We start from the raw sequence: 17,500 nt of genomic DNA on the forward strand, positions 1-17,500 counted from the left end.
AACAGTTGAACAGCCTGCCAGACTGCCAGCCAGTTAGTCAGTCAGTAAGATAAGCAATCAGTAGACAGATGACCAGATACTGATCTGGTCTGTCTAATAGTGGAGGCCGTCAGTCAGTGTGATGGTAGCCGTAGAGTGGGCTAGTCAGTCGGCCAATCAGTCAGTTAAATAGTAAGCCACTCAGCCAGCTTCTCTTTGAATAAAGCAGTCAGTAAAGCCTAATTTATGCTTAATCGCATGACTATGTCGCTCAGAGAATAACTTATTTTCAACGTAATAGTTGTCGAACATGATATTTCAGTTAAAGGTAGGGTAAGTGATTTGCAATTATTCAAATAATTGCAAAATGGGTCTATGTTCTGATAGTACTCGTTACTATAGAGTGTCCTGTCCATATAAGGAGTCTCCCATGTCTCTCCAGCTCTTTATTAAACATAAAATGCATTTTCAGTGCTCTCTCCTGATTGGCTCAAATGTTGTCACCTACCTGAAAATGTACTATATTCTGTTTACTAAAGAGCTGGAGAGACCCCTGTGACCGAACAAACGCTCTGTAGCAATGATTACTATCACAATATAGTACTTTAACCTTTTTAGCAACAAAAAATTACAATAAAATATTACTTACCCTACCTTTAATAACGAGTAGAAATAGTGTTTCACCTAGTGTAACTGTACACATCACTGCAAATGACAAAACTTTAAATTGTGGTTATACGAGGCATGTGGATGTGCTCTATGAATGTATGTAACCTACAGACTATATAGTTTGTACTTTATATATTATATAAGTACACACAGTCAAAACAAGAAGGTGGTGCACTCTTAAGCTCCTTACACACCGGGGGCATTTTTTTTCATGCGAATAATACGTTTTTTTTTAAAACCTTATAAAGTCAATGCAAGCTTCCATGGAGCGAAAAAGCGTCTTTTAATTATTCGGAACGAGTCCGAATTTTTCGTATATTCGCATAATCGCCGGTGTGTAATGACCTTTAGAGCTTAATTGTACAACAAAACATTAACCCCACACATGCAAGTGCTCACTCACGCACGCACGCACGCACACACATAACCACACTCACGCACGCCAACATAGTTACAGCAGGCTGCACGGGGAGCACGAGACTTACAAACAGAACGAGTTCATGAGGTCAGACACAAAGGCTGGATTCAGCCCTGAGAGGACTGGGCCCCAGCTGCGCCAGTACAAAGAGACCCACGCACACACACACACACACACACACACACACACACACACACACACACACACTCACTCACTCACTCACTCACTCACTCACTCACTCACTCACTCACTCACTCACTCACTCACTCACTCACTCACTCACTCACTCACTCACTCACTCACTCACTCACTCACTCACTCACACTCACGCACAGCGACACATACACACACACACACACACACACACACTCACTCACACTCACACTCACGCACAGCGACATGCATGCAAATCTGAAACCAAGTACAACATGCGTAACATGGTGAGAGATCGTTGGATATGTTAGTATTTATTCTCTACTGTTTGTTTGTGCTAGTTGACTTTTTGGGAGGAACATGTCTACTATACAGTGTTATTTGACAGTAGCTTTCCTCCAAGCTGCCCTTGCTTTTGAGCCTCTGCCTATGCTGATGTCACAGCCTATATTTATTGCTGTCCATTATCTGTCCATTATCTGACAAGCTTTAATGCTTTATTTTTATTTAATTTTTTGCATCTATTCTAAACTCAATGTCTTTCTTCGAATTTTTTATTAATTATTTTTTTGTTCCTTGACTCAATGGGCATTGTTATTTTGAACCTTCACTTTGACTGTTAGATGACAGTATCAAGGCCAAATTATACTTGCCACATCCTCATAGCTGCGAGGTATTGCTAGCGTCATGTGACGAAGATTTTGTCACCAGTGATCTGTGTGGCTCCCAGATTGTATGACCACGCATACTGTGCAAATGTGGGTGACTGTGCATCAAGCTAGAAATGTGGACAAGCTGTTTGAGGAGAAGGAGAGGTTGTGTGAGGATATATGTCACATACCCGCATCTGTATAACTAATCATTAAAAGCCTATAAAGACAACCCAATGTCCTTGGGAAGAAATAGCCCTGACTGTCAGAAGAGATGAAAGTAGTGTGTGCGGGCAGAAGTGCATCTCCATGACAGATTTGTGAGTGTAGCGTAAAACTGTGCATGTGTAGAACGCATGCATGTCTTGCAGATACCAAATTGTCCTATAATCAGAACCACGTACGCGGCCGCTGTCCGCGGAACCTTGCGGCAACGAGGACACGTAATTTTTCAGTGCAGTGCTTTTGAAAATGTTTCAGGCCTTTTGTTTACTTATATAACAGCTTAGCAGTTTGAAGACGTTGCTTACACATACAGTCATGCTGCCCTCTCTCCCTCTGTCAACAATGAGCACCGTGAGCCCCAAGTCTCACTTCTCCTCTGAAGTCAAACCTTTGTTTTCATTAACCCCTTAAGACTGGGAACGCATCTGTGTAATTTTTTGATTTTTTTTAGTTATTAAAAAAAAAGCAGATAGCGTGGCACCAAGTGCCGCGCTATGAGCTTTTAGATATGCAATTTTTTTTATCGTGAACATTTGGGCAAATCTTTGAATATATATTTTTGAAACCGAACATTTGTAAAATCTTTTGTTCCAGGGACCCCCAGAAGCAAAGATTTGAGTTACAAATGTTCGCTTTAAAAAAACATATTCAAAGACTTGCACACATTTTCACGATTTTTCAAAAATAGCAGATCTACAAGCTCATATAAGCTTGCATATCGGCAATTATTTAATAGCCAAAGAAATATAAAATGAGACAGATGCGTTCCCGGTCTTAATGGGTTAAAGCACACTCTCTCTCTCTCACACACACACACACACACACACACACACACCCCCACACACACACACACACACACACACACACACACACACACACACACGGCCTCATAGGTTTTCATTCTAAGCTGTTTTGTAATTAATGTGTAGAATGCTTATCGTGGAGCTAAGAACTTTTTTCCTGCCTGATTCTTTGTCTTTTCTCTCTCTCCGTCTCCAAGACGCTTCACCGGGGGGAACTCTGTCGCTGTCTGGGGGGCGCCCTTGTGTGTGTGTGTCAAGAAATAACAAGGCTTTCCTCTCTTTGTTGCCCAGACGTGGCTACTGTGAGACAATACAAGCGAACACCCTCCTCTTTCTCTCTCTTTACCTCTCTCTCCCTTGCTCTCTCTCCCTCACGCCAGGGAGCTATTCCCTCTCTCTCTCTCATTTTGACAGTGGTGATAAACTATATTGTCGTCAAGCTCCTCAGCTACCTCTGTGGTGTAATTAACTAGGAGGAGAAGAAGACGCGAAGGGTTAGAAGCTCACCAGGGACTGGAGAGGAAACGGGGGAAGTCGCGCTTCACAAAGAGTTGCACAGTAAAATCTTCAGTGTTAATTTAACTCGGAGTGTACAAAACGTAGCTAAATTGGTTCCATTTGTACTCTCTCTGAGGTAAATGAACATTGTGGATTTTTACTTTGCATCATTCCTGGGAGAAGAGGCTTGTGTTGTGGGCGCACCGTGTAGAAACTTTGTTGACTGCTGTACCCTCTCTCCAGAGAACACAACACTGTTTGTAGGTGATCTGCCACCATTGGCAGCATCCATTCACATCTTAATGGGCGTACAGAGACAGCAGGGACAGATTGGGTTAGAGTTGAACAGAGAAAGATGTGTGGGGATTATGGGGAATTAGGAGCGTGGAGACCGAGAAAGACGAGCGGTGAGAACTAGGGAGAGCATATTCACATCAAAGTCATTAAGAAAACCGTACTCCTCAGGTGCCTGCTCTGATCTCCAGTCCTATATTACACTGTGACGTGTTGTCAACGTTCACCTTCCCCTCAGGGTAGATGGCAACATACAACATGGTTTGTTTTACTTGATTAAACCCTGAAAAGGGAAGCGAGTTGGGCCTATATACCTCCTGGTACTTGTTTAAGCGTTTCTGCAGGATGTACATTATGTTCAAGAGTCACCTGTCACATCTTAGATTGTAGATGGTAAAAGATGAGATAAAACCTTCATGAATCCGTGCATGGTCAATTCACTAGCAGTCAAATATCAACAAAGTAGACAAAGAAAAAACGATATATCGGCCACATATCGGTATCGGCCGATATTTGCCGTTGTCGGTAAATATCGGACTCCAGTCACTTTCAGTTCAGCACAGCTGAGGAGTGTGTCACTGTCCAGCTGACGCTCGTTATTTAATTTTTAATTAAATTAAATTATTATTTAATTATGTTGTGTTTCTGCAGATTCTGAACAGTTATTTCTTATAATGAAGTTTTATTTGTTTCCCTGGCACAAAAGGGGGAAATACTAACACCAAAAACAAAATGAACAAATATCGGTATCAGTATCGGCTAAATTGTTATTTTAAACATCGGTATCGGCCAAGAATTTCCATATCGGTGCATCCCTAGAAAAAAGTCAAACCGCTCCTTTAACCCATGGTCCATGTGTACCAACATCTACTTCTGTATGTTACTACATCAGCGTCACATCATGTCCTTCACTTTTGGCAACTCTGAATGAAGCGAGTCTGAAGATTACAATTACATCATTGGCAGAAATAAGCCTATTTAATTATCTGTTTGGATATAAATAGGCAGATGAAGATTGTTTTTCTTCTAAATCATGATTATTCAATTAGTTGTAATTAGTGAGTCATCTTGTGGTGTTAATATTATTATTTATTTATTACATTAAATGTTTTGTGCTGTATGTAGGCGATGCATACTCTCAAGGGCATGGGGCTAATAAATGACTGTAGCAGTGTTTAGTCTCTGGAGCCTTGTACCCCATGGGTCTAACTCTGTTAGTGCCTGAAATGGAGATTGATCTTCCCTGCAGGAGTGGATTCTTAGGGGACATTGTTGGTGTTTCTGTTGATGCTGCTGTTGTCATCAACAGAGGACAACTGATTTCAACCTCACTTCTCTTCTCCTGCACCACCCCCCCCCCCCATTCTCTTTGTTATCGAGGAGTCATCTGAAGTCGCCACATTTCAAAGTCATGAAAACAAATACAATCTTCGAGTATGGTGCCCTGTCTGTTCTCTGCAAGGAGCACAGAGGACAGAATTAAGTAATGGAATTTGAGCCTGTACAACTGGATCCCTTTAGAGTATGTTTGTGTGTGTGAGAGAGAAACGGAGAGAGAGAAACGGAGAGAGAGATACGGTTCCTCTCCTTCAGTCAGTGTTAGTGTATGTTCCATTTGAGGCCTGACTAGTTGTCACTGTCTGTTTAGAGTGATGGGATGGGCTGGGCACCTAATGCCTTGTTCTCATACTTCACCCATGTGCATGTACAGTAGCCTCTCACTCTAACACACACACACACACACACACACCCCCACACACACACACACACACACACACACACACACACACACACACCGTGGCTATACATAGTACACAGTGTACATACACGCAAACAAGGATGGAGGCATGTACACATACAGCCATGAATGCAAGCACAAACCAATGCTTTCACATGCACACGAAAGAAGGTGGGCACGCACGCGTGCACACACACACACACACACACACACACACACACACACACACACACACGAGCGGGACAGTAACTGTCTCTTGAGATTAATGTTGGAGTGATCCACTCAGCTGGCCCTGATCACATTAAGATGGATGGACCCCCTGGTGCTGTGTGTGTGTGTGTGTGTGTGTGTGTGTGTGTGTGTGTGTGTGTGTGTGTGTGTGTGTGTGTGTGTGTGTGTGTGTGTGTGTGTGTGTGTGTGTGTGTGTGTGTGTGTGTGTGTGTGTGTGTGTGTGTGTGTGTGTGTGTGTGTGTGTGTGTGTGTGTGTGTGTGTGTGTGTGTGTGTGCGCGCGCGCACAGGGCCCCATCTGTTAGTGTTTTCTCCAGGGCTAGGTCCTGTGACCTAGCTGCCATCTCCAGTGCCCACACCATGGATAAACCATACCCTGAGAAAGACATGGACACATACATATACAATAAATGGATAGAAGATTGATAGATAAAGATGGATGGATGAATTGATTGACACAGTGAAAGATGGTATAGCCAGAGTGCTTTTGGCGCAAGCGTTAAAGAATAAAGGAGTATAGCCGCACACTCACTTGTATAGCTGCCGATGCCAATAGTTTATTGTGGACACAGAGACTGGAAACACACCAACCAATAGCCAGAGTGGTTTTGGTGCAAGTGTAAGAAAGATTCTGTTTTCTCTTTTTATTTGACACACACACACACACACACACACACACACACACACACACACACACACACACACACACACACACACACACACACACACACACACACACACACACACACACACACTAAAGCGTGGACTCATTTAACAACATCATTGTTTTTCTAAATGTTTCATTGTTTCACTTTCGCATCACTGCCATGTCAGGTTTGCTCATGAAACGCTCGTTGAGAGTATATGGATCGACCGCAACACATCAATTCATAAACGCCTTTTATATTGCTGTAAAATGGCTTGGTACGTTTTAAATGTTGCCTTCATGACAGTTGGCCATCAAAAGCAACGGACAGCGGAAACCATAAAATATGCTGATTGAAAGCTATGGAGATGGTCCACAGAGCAAGGCACTGACAGCCATCACAATCCATTTGACAGCAGTGGATGTACGGAAAACCAGTCGGGTTCAAAATCTTCTCTCATGCTGTCCTCACTCTGTAATTGTGTATACCAGGATCCATTTGCGGTTTTGTTTTTGTGTGCCAGCCTAAGAGATTTTCTCATTGCTCTATTGCTAATGCTGCTGAACTCTGTGACTTGGGTCACAGTGGCACTGGGACTCTTCACACAGACATAAGTGACAGCAAGTGGACCATCTGCTAATCAGCCACACTGATGGTTCAAATAATCAGCATAGGCCTTATAGTTATTGTACACAACATGTTGTTGTGTACAATAACTGTCGTATACAGCAATAAAAGGCAACAAAAAGAAAACGAGAAGCGCCGTCAAAACAGTACTTTTACTTATACTCCACTACAGCTCAGAGGCAAATATTGCACTTTTACTTTGCTAAAATTATTTGAAAGCTTTAGTTATTTTGTAGATTTTTTATATTATTACAAAAGATACATTAACCACTTCAACCCTATATACATTTCGGCCATTTGAAAATAGCCGATCTACAAGCTCACAATGCGTCGCGATGCATATAGGCACTAACCATATAGGAATGGAGACTCTTGTTTTCACGGCAGCCACACAGCCAGCGATATCTCTTGTAAGGCATCACTGTATTACTATGCTGTTGTATCTGTCGGGCGTCAGTTACAGTTTTCCTGTTTATGTTGAGTTTCATGGAATTCCCCCATCGTTTTCTCCATAGGAGCTTAATGCAGTTATGCAGACACGATGTTTGTTTACGAGAATGCCATAGTGATCTTCGATCGCATTGTGCCATAGCTAAGTTCCTTATAATGTTGTTATCATGCTGAACTGCAGCGAGTAACCAAAAACAGTTTGAATATAGTGGCGTCTTTATGTAGAGGAACTAAGTGATGAAGTGCTTGGATCCGTCGTCTGTGTCCTCCATTAGTAGTGCTGTATTATTAGTAAGTGGTCATGTTGTCCTTATGATGAGTTGGACTGTGTTCTGTATTGGTCACACTTGGGTGACAGTGGACCCACTTAAAAGGAGATGACTGAAGCCTTGCACGGTCATGAGAACGCCATTTATTCTCTTTGAGAATGGGCTAGTTTGTTCTGATTGTAAGGATATTTTTATGGATGAGAGAGAGAAAAAAAAGATCGGTGAAAGCCACCATTGAGTACGTTTCCCCCCCCCCCCCCCCCCCGACTCATATTTATTCCGCGTTATAATGTTAGTCTCGTGTTTCGCCCCAGGCCAATGTTCTCTGTTCTGTTAACTAAATCAACAGCCAGGAACTGAAGGGGGAACTCACTAAAATGTTCTATTCTGGTAACTGTAGTGTTAATCCCCCCCCCCCCCCCCTTTATCACTGGACCAAATTTGCGTAAAATAGAAATGAAATGATAATGGGGTGAAATTAAATTAAATTAAAGTACTTAACCACAGCTTTATTTCCTCTTTCAACTCTTTGATCTATCTATATATATAGAGCTTGTAGATCGGATATATATATATATATATATATATATATATATATATATATATATATATATATATATATATATATATATAATATGTATATTATTTTTTCCAGCGGTGATTCCCTACAACATTCCCTCCGATTGCCTTGCTTAAGCAAAGACTACTCCTGCAGTAGTAGCATATCTAGGCTCCAAACTGGGAAGTGTATTTATATTACTTGCTTGCCGCTGGCTCTGGTGTAAAACCTTTTTACTTTTTTCCCCCTTTGAGTACAGTTTCTCTCTGCCCCTGGCAGAATGTGGTATAAATACCCCATTTATCTTTCAGTACACTTCTGGTACCACCATGATTTTTCTTTTAAAGTAATCTTTTTGTTTTGTTGCTTATTTTCATTAAAACATTTTGTTCTTATTTTATTGTGTTTTTTCCCCTTTTTTGTTTTCTTTTTCTCTTTTTTGTGTGTGTCCAAAACATCATGAGGGTGTTTGAGTCCAGGCCATGCGTGGTAAGGTTTCTACCCTCCACTGGTCTGCCTCCGGCTGTAAGTGAATCACTGACTGAGTACTTTGAAGCTCACTGAACTCTGACGGCGTCTTCAGAGTTTAGAACATAAAAGACAGTCTGTCTGCTCTATCCTTTCTTCTCCTCCCTTTCTACTCTTAAGGAATTAATTGTTTATTTTATACACAAAAACATTTTACACACAATTGAAATGCGTTGGCAATGTGTTGGAATGCACAATATTTGTCACATAGGTCGTGCTAGAATTTTTAATTCCCGTCCATGTCCAGAATGATTTCAGTTTACCGGACATGTGCAAAAAAAAATTACGTACATAATCATATTTAATACATGAATGACGAGCAGGTGCTTAAACGTAGCGAATAACAACATTTACAGCCTTATATTTGGGGTTGACCATTATTTGAATTTAAAGGAGGAGGCTAATAGAACATTTTTACTGCCTCTTCTTGCTAAAGAGAATTAATTATCTACATTAGGTTACAATCATGCAGTTCTGTTCGTGGCTGCGTCTAATGATAAGAACACGTTATTTAGAATAATGAGCAATCAAAATGTCTACGCAAATCTTTCATAACGTTTACTGGTTCATCTGGCGAGCAATAAATCAAAACATAGGCTACTCACAGTTATGGTGACATAATTATGTTGTGCGCCTGTGTCTCTTTGGGCAACTTTGTGAAAGTTGATTTTTGTGAAGATTTTGTACAGTAACTCATAACGATTTTCAACTAAAGTGTTAATGTTACGTTCTACGGGATGCTAGTGCATGTGCATTCCATGTACATGTATCCATCTTTATGATTATCTTCCTGGTTTGACCTGGACAGCTCCATCTTCAAATGCGCGTGCATTATTGATTTGTGGTAGGAGTAGGACAACTTAGCGTTGCAACTTGCACAGCTTGCATGTTTTCATTAAATGGTTTGTGACAGTTCCACACAGAAACTCTCACAGTACTCCTGTCAAAGTGTCTCCGATGTGTGTGCGCATTGCTCGCACAGAGAGAAAGAGAGAGAGTAATTGCTGAGAGAAGCAGAGGATTTGAAATGAATCTTACTTGCAGTGATAATAATACATTGCCGTGGGTTTTTTAACTGGTCATGATGTCCGGAGGGGATTTCATTGTTCGGTCTTTGCCATAAAAAATACGGTCAGAAAATGGCAATTACTGATCTAACGTGACCAGCGATTTGTCACCATATTTGCCCTTTCTCTATCTCCTGTATATGTGATGTTTATCGTTTTCTCTCTCTCTCTCTCTCCCTCCCTCCCTCACTAAGAATGCATGAACCCACACATGCACACATATGGTATAGTGCATGTTGTGACATAAGTAAGTAAAAGGTTGTGATCAATCGGCCCAAAACTGATATTGGCGATGCAACACTGATATTGGCAGTGGTGAATGCTCTTGACACATCTACGTTTAGTTAATCCTTTGGTGCTCACTTCTTCTCACTTCTGTCTTGCTGTTGTTGTACTGTAGATTGTAGAATGTATTTTCCTTAGCAATGATAGTACTTGTGCTAGAATTTAGCCTACTGTTTTGTTTTAAATAATTGCGTTAGTCTACATTATTCATTTTGCAGTAAGAACCATTACATCCCTCAGTCCAAAACACACTTGAGGTGGTACACCTGTGTCTTATTTATGATTTGACATTGTTTACCATGATGACCCATCACCAACATGTTAACTGCCCCCTAGTGGTGTGGTTGTAGTGCAACCAAAAAAAACATAAACAAGCCTTTCAAAAAAGACAACCAAAGAACACCAAAGAACAACACCCATATTGACTAGTGTGTCCAAACACTCTGTAACCCTCTGCGTTGTCTCTGTGTGTACTTTGCAGGTGTCTGAATGCGTGTACCTACTGTAAGACGAAGCACGCCAGAGGAGACCTGGCCAGCTACCCTATAGATGAGCTAGTGGAGAGAGCCACGCAATCCTTCCAGGGTGAGTCTCTATTGTCTCTCTCTCACACACACACACACACACACACTCACTCACACACACACACACACACACACACACACACACACACACACACACACACACACACACACACACACACACACACACACACACACACACACACACACACACACACACACACACACACTCTTTTGGGGTGCTCAGGATGTTTTGTTGCATTCTATGACTCCCCTCCTCACAGTCCATGTGCTATTGAAGCTTCACAAGATACTTCCTCTTTGAAAGGAACAACACGCACGTGCACACTCACACACACACACAGGCAAAACACCCACAGCTGTCTTTTAGAGGATTGGAAAGCACTGAGTGCAGATCCAAGCGGCTGTTGACGCAGTTACAGCCTGGTGGCAGACGTACTGCCTCACAGCCAATACTGTAAAAACAAAGGACATGGTCATCAGTCTTAGGGAGCCTCAAAACAGACACATTCCTCCTATCATTTTGAGCAACCAGGCAGTAGAGTGGTGAATTACAGCTCTTCTCTGACCTCACATGGGACGCAGAGGTTCAGTTCATGCTGAAGAAGACTCAGCCAAGGGTTCACTATCTAAGCATTGCCAAATGAGCACGATTCCCCTCAGATGTACAGACCTACAGTAAAAGTGGTCTTTATCAGAACAGTCCTGGAATATGCCTCACCTTTGGGCCGTCCGCCAAAAAACAGTTCAAGATTTGGAGAGTCTGCAGAAGAGGTGCTGCCAGACCATTGGGATCCCATTTGATTCCTTCCCTACCTTGGAGGCGAGGGGAGAGGACGCCACTCGGAGAGAATTTGATCGACTGAGAGAATGGACTATAGTCCACTCACTGATCCAGACACTTTCTACTAACACAAATCCCTAATAATCATTGTGGTGTTTTTTGTCTTATACTGATGGTATAATTGCTAATAACCATTGTAAAATGTTGTCACTTTACTTAAAGGAGGGGCTGGGTTAGCGTTTCCCTTTGCCCTGGATAGTTCTGGTACAGGGGAAGAAGCTTTTTTGCAGTTTATTGCCTTTGAGACTGCGTAGCCGTTTTCCATGCGGAAACATCTCAAACAGTCTGTGGTTGGGATGGCTCGGATCCTTGATGATTCCGTGAGCTTTTCTGACACAGCGTTTATCGTACAGAGCTTGGATGGGGGGGAGATCACATCCGCTGATGCGTTCGGCTGTCCACACAACCCTCTGCATTGCCTTGCGGTTGAGGTCAGTGCAGCTGCCATACCAGGCAGTGAGGCAGCCAGTCAGGATGCTCTCTGTGGTGCCTCTATAGAAAGCTCTTAGGACTTTGGGACCCATGCCAGCTTTCTTCAGTTTTCAGAGAAAGTAGAGGCGTTGTTGTGCTTTCTTCACCACCCGCTCTGTCTGCACTGCCCAGGAGAGATCTTCAGTGATGTTAATTTGAACTCTTTGACCCTCTCCACTCCATTGTATTGTATCATATATTGTTAGCACAGTCTGCAGAGCATGCTCAAACCAATATTTAATTGCACATACTTGTATGAGTGACTGACAAATACAACTTTGAATCATGGACAGTAGCTCTTACGCAAATTATTACTATTTCTATTTTTGATTTATATTAGAGTGATAGCTTAATTCATATGGATATGCAATGATGTTCTCTAATCTGAATCTGAAAGCAAACTGAAGGTAATCTTCAGCTCAGCCTGCTTGAGGTTTTTCTGTTCTGAACTCATGTGCATGTGGACACACACACACACACACACACACACACACACACACACACACACACACGTTCACATACACATCAAATCACGATGAGATGATTCTGATCCATGTTGTTTGTTCATATTTTGAAACTAATGGCAACAAATCTCATGTTATTCATGTCTTGTTATTATTAGTTAATTCTTATTTTTGTTGTTGCTAACTTGCTACAATGTAGAGCAGACAAAACCAAATAATTCTACTCTTGTGTAGAATGTGTAAATCTATGTAAGATGTAACAAATGTAATTCTTGAATCTTGAAATGTCAGTTCAATGATTAGTGACATTATGAGTTAACTTATGCACTGAGTAAAAGTTTGCATGCTCGTGTGTGCATTTTGTGCGTGCGTGTGTATTGGAAGGAGGTCTTACCAACACATGTTTGTGTTTTTGTTCCTGGGTGGAGGGCCATGCCAGTTGGTGCTAGCTGAATGCCCGCTGAACAGCTGTTTAGCCCCAGCATCTGTTCTCTAAGACTAGACTCCCAGCATTTTCTCACTGCACAGCAGCTCTTGTGCCACAGGCAGGTCAGTCAAGGGCAAGTTTATGGATGGATACTCAGCTTATTTCTAGGGATGTGCGTGCTCAATTTCTCCATGACCCCATTACCCTTGTATTTTTATTATTATTATTAGTAGTAGCAGTAGTAGTATTATTGATAATGTAATAGTGGTGGTGGTGGTACTTCAGTAGTAGTTTAGTTGTATGTTTTGTGCACATGTATACTTATGCCTGTCTATATATTTCAGTTCACTGTGTAAGGACCCATGAAAAAGGAGTTGTATGGTACTCTTCAAGGGCATGTTTGTCTAAACCACATGCGGAACCTTGCTCGAAACAGCTGTAAATTTGCCAGTATATTGCTCTGGGCTGGGCAGTCAGGGGCTCACTTAGCATCTGCTTTGACCTTTTTGTGTTTGTGTGTACGTTTGTGTGTGTGTGTGTGTGTGTGTGTGTGTGGGGGGGGGGGGTGCTATAAGAGACAGGGACAAGGGGTGAGGGTGTAAGATACGGTAGAGTTTCACATTGGGAGGAAGTCGGCCGTTTAATAAACAAGGCAATTTTTTAGATGTTATTGTTTTGCGCACTCACGTGTCAGACTGGTGTGAACAACAAGAAGCAGGAACTTGTGACTAGCGATCACAGACCGGAAATGTGCGTGTGTGCGTGTGTGCGTGTGTGTGTGTGTGTGTGTGTGTGTGTGCGCGCACACGCACATTTTTACTTGTGTTACTGTTCTCATATACAGTAGGTGTTCGTGTTTGATTGCAAGTAGCGTGTTTGTAGGTGCTCTGTGTGAATCTGTAAATATAACACAATTTGTTCTTTTTGTGTGTGTGTGTGTGTGTGTGCGTGCATGTGTATAATCCGTTAGAATACAGGAAACATGAATGTCCTAGACAGTTGGTTGTTGTGTTCAAGGGTGACAGAAAAAGAGGAAGCTAGCAGGGGTTACTGCCTGTTCAATCTTTACATGGTGAGAGACTAACTGGGGAAACATGATTTGCGTCTATCTTGTAGACCTGAGTGTACTTCTGATGCAGAGAGGGAGAGAGAAGGGATATATACAGTAGCAATATATAAAAAGGAGCAGTTAGAGAAAAAGAGGGATAGTTTGGTGACACGAGACTCTGCTTATACCGTACTTTAGTGTGGTTGTAGCTCATGACGAGCTGCACGTATTGCGCGCGCACACACACACACACACACACACACACACACACACACACACACACACACACACACACACACACACACACACACACACACACACAATGCATGCACATTCTGTGCACACTCGCATCACACAGATTTCTCTGCACTCTTTGGCCTTGAATTAGAATATGAGATGTATTTTTCCTGTCTTCTGCCCTTTTTCGTCGTGTGAATTAAATGATCAGTCCATATTTATGGACGGAGCTCACATCTTCTTTTCCCGTATTGAATATTTCTGCTACGGTTGAAATTGCATTACAACATCAATGTGCTCGCTCGCCCTCTCTCTCTCTATTAGCCACCTATTTCTTATCTGAAACAAATTGAGTCTCGCAAATAGGCAAACCCACAATTTGATTTGCTATTTGATGTTTTCGAATAAACGCAGCTCCGAGTATGAATGCTAATTCTGATTGGCCGGCCAACCCCAGTCAGGGGTGCTTGATTGGTTTATCTCTGGGAACTTTGAAAGGATTTATGGGATTTATTCAAATGTGATTTGAGGTAAATAGCTCTCTTTCCCTCTGAAAAAAAGAGAGAGGCTTTTAGTCATGTGAATTATTCAAATGTCTGAATGTATAATTTTACATCAGAAGAGTTTAGTAATGCAGGGAGGTAATGGAGGGGACTGGGGATAGATGTCGGAAATGAAAAGTGTGTGTGTGTGTGTGTGCGCATATGTGCGCGTCTGTTGGTTTGTTTGCCGATAAGTATGTGTGCATAAGTGAGACTGTGACATTCTGACGTGTACACTATGTATGTTTGTCTCTCTGAATTACTGTGGCAGAGAGACGGTGGACTTGGGTTGATGAATGACAGTAAACAAGCTCCCTTCATCCAGAACCAGCCTGCCCGTTATGATTGCCATCCTCCTCTCCCATTTTCTCATTTTGTCCAGTGTTTGCTTTTTTGATTATGAGTGGGATACAGTGAAATACTTGGTGTTCATTTACCCATTTGTAACTCTTTGACAGCGTACGACTGTAACCAAATGGGCCCAGAGTTAATTGAACACACAGGATTTTCACTGTGCGTCATATTAGCCAGACTTGTCTGCTGGCTAATTGGTATTGGTCTAACAATTCAATACCTGTGGTGTGTGTTCGCTCTGTGTCACATCAAGAACTCGGGCCACACACTTGCAGTGCCACGTCCCCCACTGTGTCGTGGTCAACATTAATGGAAGTGATAGCGCTGTGAGATATGATTGAACTGGACCCCATACTGAGCATGTTCCCAACGTCAGTATGAGCTGAACTGACGGGGTTGACTTTGTCACACAAGGCTCGGATATAAGCTTTGTGTCTGACCCCCCCCAACCCCCACGGTCAAAACGATCACTATATCATAGTGGGCAGGCTGCTAAACCTCAGAGGCTGGGCGATACTTTCAGATGAGAGAGCTGTCGATTTCAGAGAGATTATTCTTAGATGTGATAACAACAAATGCCATTAAATATGTCTCTCTTTGGTCAAATGATGATCCATGTGTACTGTGTATTCAGTGCTGTGTGTGTGTGTGTGTGTGTGTGTGCGTGTGCGTGTGCGTGTGCGTGTGCGCGCGCGCGCGCTCTCGACATCAGCCTGCAGTTGAAGCTTGCAATACATTCACTTTCTGAGATGTTTCCTGGCCAATATAATACACCTGAGGAAAAAACGATGTAGGGTCCGGCTATATAATCACACAGCCATGTGCTGTAACCAAATCATAATGTTGGCAATGGATTGGCCTGAGCTATAAAATGTTGTGTGTACAGCAAAGTGGTTCGGTTGCATTTCTTTGTGACCTGTGTGAAGCCAGTGTGCATGTACCGCTGCAGGAAGCAGGGATCCATTTAGGCAGACCTGCAGTCAGCTGAAGCACCAGGTCTCTGCATAACATGGTCTTCAACCCCCCTCTGTGGTTATCATTCCCGACCGTCAATAGGCTGTCTTTGACATAGAAAAAGGGATTTGACACTTTTATACGCTTTAAACACACATACACGCATGCACGTGTGCGCGCGCACACACACACACACACACACACACACACACACACACACACACACACACACACACACACACACACACACACACACCACCGCTATCACTCACCGCTATCACCCCCCATGACACATAGCGTTAGTGTCTGACATGACATATGTATCGGCTGTCTGACTCCTGACGTGGTTTCGAGTTCTAGGCTCTACCCTACTGGGTTAATTTTTACAGTCAGAATGCTTTGTTACAACTGCCCATTTTATAATGCTGGTTTATACATGGGGTTCAAGTAAAACACTTTAGATATTTGGACACAGAGCCATGTTTGGAAGGTCAAATCTCACTGCTCTTATCAGCTCATCATCAGCATAAGCTCGTTTTGTGATGGAAATATAGCGTTCACAAATCTATGCATATTGCATACACCCACGCACATACTGTATGCGCGCATTATGCACATACAGTACCACCCGACACACAGTGTTAGTGTTTCACACAGATATTAGCAGAACAGACATGACTTGGCGTACTGGCTGAGGCTGGATGGCATGTGACAGATCGCCACAGATAGACAGACAGACAGATATGTGGGCTTTAGCTCGCTGGCTAGCTCCAACATCTGTGACAGGTGTCACCTCCTGTTTGCCACGGCTGTGAGGAAGCTGTGTGACACACAGATGGACGAGGCTGCCAAAGATTGCCAGGAATCATCGCCACATGGCTCGCTGGCTCCTTCTGACCACTTAATCCCTGTACTGAGTTGACCAGAGTCCCCCAGGGCTCTATACTGGGGTCCAGTGGTGGAAAGTAACTAAGTACATTTACTTAAGTACTGTACTTGAGTAAAATTTTGAGGTATTTGTACTTTACTTGAGTATTTCCAATTTCCAATACTTTTTACTTTTACTCCACTACATCTCAGAGGCAAATATTGCACTTTTACTCCACTACATTTATTTGAAAACTTTAGTCACTAGTTACTTCTCAGTTACTTTGTAGATTTTTATTATTATTACAATCGATGCGACGCATTGTGAGCTTGTAGATCTGTTATTTTCAAAAGATTTTTATACATTTGAAAACTTGAAATGGGACATTCTGCATAATGAGTGCTTTTACTTTTGGTACGTAAAGTACAATTTGATGCCAATACCTTTGTACTTTTACTCAAGTACATTTTGAATTCTGGACTTTTACTTGTAACAAAGTATTTCTATATTGCAGTATTGATACTTTTACCTACAGTAAGTAAAACATTGAGTGCTTTTTCCACCACTGCTGGGGTCCCTCCTTTTTTCACTCTACATTTAATACCTTGAAACTAGACGATGCACAAAGCTCACAGTGCGTCTCAACACTGACTGTTTGCCA

General features: G+C 42.3%; 1 protein-coding gene across 2 annotated transcripts in view; it reads left to right on the forward strand.

The window, feature by feature from the left end:
• Positions 1-17,500, forward strand: part of cdkal1 (CDK5 regulatory subunit associated protein 1-like 1) — a 326,254-nt gene that overhangs the window by 116,932 nt on the left and 191,822 nt on the right. For both annotated transcript variants that reach the window (XR_013933115.1, XM_080427624.1), the window contains exon 8: positions 10,570-10,673. Coding sequence is in view for 1 of the 2 variants with exons in the window: in XM_080427624.1 (XP_080283750.1) it covers positions 10,570-10,673 (104 nt within the window). In the remaining variant the exon portion in view is untranslated. The remainder of the gene's footprint in view (positions 1-10,569; positions 10,674-17,500) is intronic.

The sequence above is a fragment of the Gymnoscopelus braueri genome, assembly GCF_963280865.1.
Source record: "Gymnoscopelus braueri genome assembly, chromosome: 4".
Taxonomy (NCBI): Eukaryota; Metazoa; Chordata; class Actinopteri; order Myctophiformes; family Myctophidae; genus Gymnoscopelus; species Gymnoscopelus braueri.